The sequence below is a fragment of the Gavialis gangeticus genome, unplaced genomic scaffold (assembly GCF_001723915.1).
Source record: "Gavialis gangeticus isolate Ggan-Ray unplaced genomic scaffold, GavGan_comp1, whole genome shotgun sequence".
In the NCBI taxonomy this organism is placed as follows: Eukaryota; Metazoa; Chordata; order Crocodylia; family Gavialidae; genus Gavialis; species Gavialis gangeticus.
Genome location: NW_017729000.1, coordinates 14,268,004 through 14,275,822, shown reverse-complemented (window position 1 = coordinate 14,275,822; position 7,819 = coordinate 14,268,004). Strand labels below are relative to the sequence as shown.

The following is a 7,819-nucleotide window of genomic DNA, read 5'->3' as shown; positions in this document are numbered from 1 at the left end:
TGGACACAGTTTTGGGGGGGGGGGGGGGGGGGAGGAGGAAGAGGAATGGGATTATGGGAGAATAGGCAAAGGAATACAAAATGGTTTTTCATGCTTCGTAAGAGTTCCTAGATTTCAAAACATGTCAATATATGTGGGTATATTAATACTACATTTTATGTATTATCCTCTGTATGTACTTATGGCATACTTCACAGCTGCTAAGAGGCTTTGACTGATAATCAGCAGTTTTTCTTTCTGTATTCTGAATCCTTGTAAAACAATGATTTATGCATTTTCCTTAATCATGAACTGTCGGCAATAAGATAATTTTTCCTTTAAAGAAATAGTTACTAAGTAGCCAGTCTTTTGAATCTCTGTATTTCTGTCGCTTTAAATTCCTTCTATAAATATTACAAATGCCTCTGAATCAAATTTAGGAATCTACAGCCCTGCAGTGTTGTTTTTATTTTAAATAACACTGGTTTTATTGCTTGCTGTGCGCAAGCAACTATTTGGAACAAGTTAGCTTCGTACATTGTTCAGGTTGTTTCATGCTTTGTGGTTCAGTGTTTGTGGTATTTTTTTCCCCGTGTTCCTGCAACTTAAAAAAAAAAATGTTGGCTTTGGTTTTGTAATATGAAAGAAAAGGAAAAAAATTCCAGGATTAATATGTAATTTCACGCTCCTGTCCTAATCCAAAGCCAGTGATTTTAATAGACCATGGATCAGGCCCCCAGATGCTTGCTGCAGACTTCTTAAATCCTAAGTGCATCAATGGAAGTTTGGAATAGTGACTATCCTGGACTAATAATGGTGTTGTGCAACACTGTGGTGACCTCCTGAGGACTAGACGGCCCCCTGAGGTCCCTTCCAACCCTAACTTTTTCCGATTCTACATTTGATCCTGCTGCCTACTAACCATACTTCCAATGCAGATGACATTAGTTTCTGAATTCACGGGAGGGAGGCAGAGGGTGGTGTGGTGTGGCTGTCTTTCTACCAAGCTGTGGCTTTTTCTTTCTAATTTATATTGTCTTCAAAAATAGTTGGCCCCTACCTAGACCGGCTATAATCAGAGGATTGGCTGTCACATCGTCCATGAGCAACGAGGAGATCTCCCATGAACATATTACAATAGAAGCAGCAGACAGTGGCCGTGGAAGCTGGACTTCATGTTCAAGTAGTTCTCATGATAACTTCCAGAATATCCAAATTCAGAAAAGCTGGGATCTCTTGAATTCTTACCGCCACGCTCACTTGGATGGACCTATTGCTGAAGTAGAACCCACAAACTGTTACCCTGAAGAGGCGTATTTGTATTCCGAAGCCTTTTCCAAAAATAATAGGCAGTCCAAAACCAGCATGGAATTGGATCAGTCCCGGCAGAGCTGGGCCTCCTCTAGCTCTCTGTCAGACACGTATGAAACAAACTATGGGACGATTAAGCGGAGAGGGCTGGAGAACTCAACAATGGAGCAGACTGAGATTTTGGACTCTAAACCAGGCACTGATGCAACTTATAAAACTGTTACTTCTAGTACAGAAAAGGGCCTAATAGGTAAGCCAAGTCAAAAACCTATGGAAGCTTCCACATCTGTTTTGCATTTTTATATTAAGTTGTTAACAAATGACATCAGCTTGAAGGACAGGGTTGCATGTTAAATCCAGCTTTGCATGTGGTTTTAATCACAGTAGGATTCAGATAATGTGTTTGCAAACCAACATTTTTTTGGATTAGGAAAATTAAGCTAATAAGGCAGCATGCTTCCTTAGTCTTCTGGGACGACAATTCCTGCACATAGTATCAATGTTCCTTTATTTTTTCGAGGCTCCTTTGGGATCTCCCCTACACCCTCACCATTGTAATCTTTCCTCTGGCAAGGAAGGCTGAACTTGTGAATCTGTCTGCCTTGCTCCATCCATCACCCAGCAAGGGAAGAGGGTGACTGCTGAGTGGTTTAAAGCGCATCGTCCTCTGTAGGCTGAGCATACTGCATCAACACCACTCCTGTGCAGATTCCTTTCCTGTCATCACATTGCACTGCATTAGATTGCACACTGAGAGGGGAAAAACACATTCTCTTCTGCAGAAATATGCCTTCCAAAGATGCATGGTTTTACTGAAAGGCATGCTCTTTCAGACTCTTAGTGAGCAAGGCTGCCAAACTGCTAAGACTAAAGGAATTGGACTATATGCAAAATAAAACATGGAGTAAAGTTTTCTGAAAATAAATGCTTAAATAAGAGTGTATCTGAAACCCAATTTAATTACTAAGCAACTTGCTAAAGGGGTTTACTTTATCATCAAAGGGTAATTGTCTGAGCAGACATCCTTCTGCCACACATTGGGTGGAAGTTTTGTATTGCATTCCTTCTTTCTGGCTGTATGGAAAAAGTGAGTGCATTTAAGTTGGTTTTGTACAAAGCTTCCAGATATACTCCCTTACACATACTCTTCCCTTGTTATCCTGTCATAGCTGCTCATGCATTTTTCATAAGCACCAACATTTTGGCACATAAGCCCCTCAATACATTCTTGCTTATCTCTTAATCCTTTCTACTTCATTTCTCCTTCTGTGTGTACCACACCACCAACTTTTGTTTCTACATGCAGATATAATACATCAGTAAGTAGCTTTCAGCAAATGCATTGCATCCTATTGTAGTAAAAAAGAAAAATAGGTACAGGTTGCTCCTGGTTCACAAATCGCTCTTTAATACTGCAAGCCTGTGAGCCTACCATCTTCAGGCAACACACCAAAGATATTCAAGCTTTATTTCACTACTTGTTTATTTTTGGTGAACTCATTGCCACCAAGGCCTGTAATGATTGCATGAATTCAAAACATCGTGCATAAAAGTGAGACTTTCGCTTGCTTGCCTAAATAATACTGTTGCTGAAAGCCCCACAAGAGAAACGGTAGAAACTGTCTGGTTTGAGGTCTTTAAAACAAAGCAAGACAAAACTCGAAAAACATAAGGAAAAGTTTTGGCAGAATGATTAAACTCTATGGGCTAGTAATTCATTGGCACCTCTGAAGTCTGTGACAAGCAATCTAGGTTTCTTTAACCTGTGCATTTAAAGGAAAGGAATACCGGACAGTGACCTGCCATCCTGGAGCACTTCTTGCATTCCTCATTGCTGTTGGCTGGTATGGACATCAGCTTATGCCTCAGCTGCCTGCCTGCCTTCCTGCCTGCCTGCCTTCCTTCCTTGTGTTGCCACCTTTTTCAGTTATTTCTCATTGACCAGTCTGTCTCCTGCATAGGGTAATTACAAGAGTAAGTAATTAACTATTTTTAGAAGATCTGCACTGTGCTTGGTGTAGAGACTTCTGTATTTACCAGATAATAAACCAGAAACATATCTGTGGTCTGATTTTTAGTGCCTTATGCTTGACTTGCAGAAATGGCCTCTCATGTTTCTGAATACAGTTTAGATTTTAATTGCGAGATATGAAAGCTATGCAATACCCAGTGTTGTAAGACATTCCCTAGGTGTTAATCTAAACTTCACGTGATCACATTCTGCATGCCGCTGTTTCAGCCAGAGAGGCAATTACACGTGGAGATCAGTTCAGTATTTCTTCTGTCAATAGATGGGGAGTGAGAATATTAGCGAATCTGTTCTGGGTGAAGATGGCCCCACATATGAGACTTCTAAAAGAAGAGGAAATCTCAGTGGGAGGAATAAATAAGGGAGTCTCTGAAGACAAAGGGCCAATTTTAATTGAATATATTCTCAATGTGTGAGAACAAGTCAATGAGCCAACAGGACGTGTAAACACTTTTGCTCTTTTTCAAAACCTTCATTTCTATTTAAAAGTGTTTTAGATACAGAATTGAAGTGGCAGCTGTTGAAGTATTTCTCATTTGGCTATCTTCACTTTCCGAGATTTTAAGTGATGCACACAGACAATGATAAGAATTAGGGAGATGCAGTGGTGTGGATACCAGTGGTTGTACTATATACAACTCTTCCGAGGATGGTACCTTTTTGAGTTTAGAATTGGAAGACAGAATTAGTTTTGGGAGCCTAATAAGAAAATTAATGAGATTAATGATGCTTTGCCCTTATATAATGTTCTATTACTCATAGGTTTTTACAAATACTAGCCATGTCAAATATTCTAAATTAGTCTTTAGTTTATACTTTTTTTTTTCAATGATAGTATGTTGATGAGAGACTGCAAGGCCAAATGATCCATAACTTTAGGGTCAAGAAGCTTAGTTTAGTTACATTCTGACTCCATAGGGGCCTTGTCTACAGACATACAAATTAGACAGGTTAAAGTAAAACCATTTTTTAAAATCAGTTAATAAAACCTATGCAGATACCTATGTGGACACAATTCGGTTGACTTCAGTTTGATTTGGCTACTTTGGGAGTCTATACACATGCTCCAGGGTGGTGGGAGGGGGTGCCACTCTTGGAGCCACTTGAATTAAAGCACCCACAGCATTACTTGTATTCAGCATCCTGCATTTCAAAATAGCGGTGGGGATGATTGACACAGAGGCTGCTGGAACACATTAATTAACATGCTCCAGCACACTCAATTGAGTCTGCTCCAGTGCGAGCTAATTAGCACCCGTTGGAGCAGACGTCCAGCGCATGTGTAGGTCCCTTTTATTATTAACCACATGTAGACGATTTAAGCGTGTTCAAGATTTATAACTTCTGCTCCTGTTACCAACTCCAAGTAATGTTTCAGTAGTTATCACTCTTGTTTTCAAACTTGTTTGTTGTAAGCCAGGGGTAAACTGATTATAAACATGTCCATACAAGCTTGTGACTCAAGAAATTGCTTGTTAAAATGATTCTAGATGAATAGATGCAACAAGGTCTAATCTCAAAGAATGTCTGGTGTCATCCTGCATGTTAGCGAGTGCAGTGGAGTATTAAAGCTAGTGCTTTTACAGAATCTCTTTTCTTATTCCTGAAGAGGCTTGGAAGTCTGGAGCTGCCAATCTATGCCTTACCCCCTCACAGACTTATTAAGACCTTGGGCAAGTCACTTAACTGCTCATGTATTTTAATTGCCTAGCCTGAGAATGGAGTTGAAGAGTGCTGTCTCTTAAAAACTACTGTCATAATTTTATTAGTATTTGTAGAGTTCTCTGAAACCTGTAATGGAAGGTGCTATTGAAGTATGGAGAATAATGACTAATAAAATTGCAATTTGAATGTTTCAATGCATTTAAACAACATGAGTGCATCTCCACATGCATTAATGTGCTTTAGTTAATGTGCATTAAATCCAGTACCTCCATTGTGAGGTACTAGGAAACTGTACATTAGCCTATCTTAATGCACATTAACTAAAGAGCACAGTTTTTAATGATGCTTAATGCGCATTAGCCTATTTTAATGCATATTAACTAAATAGCATGTTTCTAGTGATGCTTTAATGCACATTAAAATAGGCTAATGTGTATTAACGTGCAGGTGCACCCCCTAAGACCACAATTGTAATTCGCTTCAATTGACATCTCATGATATGATTTCAGTAGCTCTACTGCAACATCAACTTTTCAAAACAAGTATAAAGTATAAATTTAAAGTTTGCTGCTGTTGTTTTAACCAGTGTTTCTGCATTTGCCTTTTGTTATCAGTTTCTGTTTTGCCATTGTAACATTTCATGATTTTTAATGTTTTATTTCCTTTGTTTTCTTCATTAACATTTCCATTGCTTATTTCTTGTGCCAGTGTACTGTGTCACCTCACCTAAGAAGGACGATAGGTATAGGGAGCCACCGCCCACCCCTCCGGGATATATGGGGATTTCTTTAGCGGACATAAAGGAAGGATCACCCCACCACCCACACTTAAAACCTCCAGACTATAGTGTGGCAGTGCAGAGGTCAAAGATGCTACATAGTGACCTCTCTAGACTTTCATCAGCTTCTCTCAGTAGTGAACCAGTGGCCTGTATTTCATCGAAGATGCCTCAGTGGCATACCCGGCAGCCGTCCCATCCTAAACTAACAGATATGACTGACGCAGATAGTGAAGAGGATGGTATGTTAAAGAACTAACTTGATAGATTTTAAATGAACTGCTGTGTAAATCACTTCTCAGAACTGTGCAAAGTATTTGCCTCACAGGCTAGTTGTTGGGTTTCTTGCTGTCACTTTTTTGAGACTGAATTTTTTTAAGGTCAAATATATCTGACAATTAAATATGCCTTCAAATTCTGAAAAAAAGGTGTGCTGGGCAATCCTGTCACTAAATGGGTGCTTAATTGCAATGTGCTGTGCCTGGAAGGGTGGAACTGAGACGCTCAATCCTTAGCATGCTCTGTTTCTCTTCCACTCCGTACCTGTTCCTTGATCAATTCTGATCACTAAAGGGACACTGTGAGGTTAAATATTTTATTTTAAAATAATTTCCACTTCAAGAATGCTTACATTCCTGAGTGGGGCTCATTGTCCTAGGATTACTTTTTGCATTTTTCTCAGTCTGGACAATGACCGTAAACCAATTTGTGTCATTTTCATAAATTTGGTTTTCATGCACTGAAGCGGCGTTGCAATCTTTAGTGCGTGAACTTTACAGAATTAGATTTGTGGAGAAATAATTGCAAATAAAAAGCATTAAAGGAAGTTTTTTGGTTGTTTCTGGGTCTTGTAAAAGCTTGCTTTTATAAACACTGCATTTTTGGTCAAACTTGAGATGACAGCGTCTCCTTAAACTAAATTTTTCTGCAGTCCTGTTTGAAGCAACTGCCAGTGCTGCATGAACAGTGTATATTCTCTGCAAAAATGCATTGTGCTTGAGATGGCTTAACTCCAAGCTTACCTACCTGTGGTTTTTAAAGCTCCTATTGCCTTATGTGCCACTGCTACCAGCCCTCTTTCCTACTGTCAATGAACCTAAAACTCCTATGCTTTAATATAACGTTGATTTGCTTGAATATTAATCCAGTATAAAACAAGCATGCATTTTGAGCCAATTTTCTTTTTCTGAATAATATGATAATAAATCATTCAGTATATTATATTCATTTACATATCATGATTTAAGTTCATCTGGTAAAATATAAATCAATTAACATTGGTTGAGGTATACAATATTAAGAAATAGTAATACAAAGAGGGCAAGCAATTGCTTCAAGCACTTTATTCCAAACTTTTCAACATGGCTTAGTGAATAACTAAGGTACATGCTGGGTGGTAGATATTTTTTTAAATGATCATATTTATGACATTCTGGTCATTTGTTAGACTCTGGGCGTATCAGAGGGTAGTACAGTCTTCACAAAAGCATCACAAATAATGGGGTGTGAATACTGTTTTGTGCATTCACAGCAGATGTCTGATATAATAATTGACTCTGTTTCTCCTCTTTTACAGAAGATGAACAAGTATCAGCAGTCTAATCATACGGATATCTGTGTCAACCACTTCAAATCATGGGACATGGAAAGAAGGACCATACGATTCTGTTAGCTTGTGCTAACAACTTGCTGCTACTAACCTCAAAAGTTGTATAAGCCTCTGTCGTGGACCAGATGAACCTGGCTGGATCATACATCTTTAACTTGCTTCAGTCTACCACAGTCTAAGAAAACAATTCATGTCTGAGAGAGAGAACAGTTTCTAAGGGGAGTACTGACTGTCTACGTACTGAACATCAGTATCCTGAAAAGGACCAGTTTTAACACATTTGGGACCACCAATTGTCAAGAACCACTTGAAACTTGGGAGCATTATTCTATATGATACCATATAATCCTTTGGTAGATTTCTGTCATAATTATTTTCTACCTGATCATTATAATTGTAAATTGGAGAGTGTTATTTTATGTACTTACTAAAAAAAAAAAAAAAACAA

General features: G+C 38.7%; 1 protein-coding gene across 7 annotated transcripts in view; it reads left to right on the top strand.

Annotated features, from left to right (window-relative positions):
- The window catches only part of RAPGEF6 (Rap guanine nucleotide exchange factor 6), a 266,305-nt gene extending 258,492 nt beyond the window's left edge, over positions 1-7,813 (top strand). For 5 of the 7 annotated variants that reach the window (XM_019506309.1, XM_019506307.1, XM_019506308.1 and 2 more), the window contains 3 exons: positions 1,029-1,540; positions 5,693-6,004; positions 7,339-7,813. In XM_019506309.1, the coding sequence (XP_019361854.1) occupies positions 1,029-1,540; positions 5,693-6,004; positions 7,339-7,364 (850 nt within the window). In that variant the 3' untranslated portion in view covers positions 7,365-7,813. The remainder of the gene's footprint in view (positions 1-1,028; positions 1,541-5,692; positions 6,005-7,338) is intronic. The other 2 variants (XM_019506313.1, XM_019506311.1) reach the window with 1 other exon arrangement.
- The last annotated feature ends 6 nt before the right edge of the window (positions 7,814-7,819 follow it).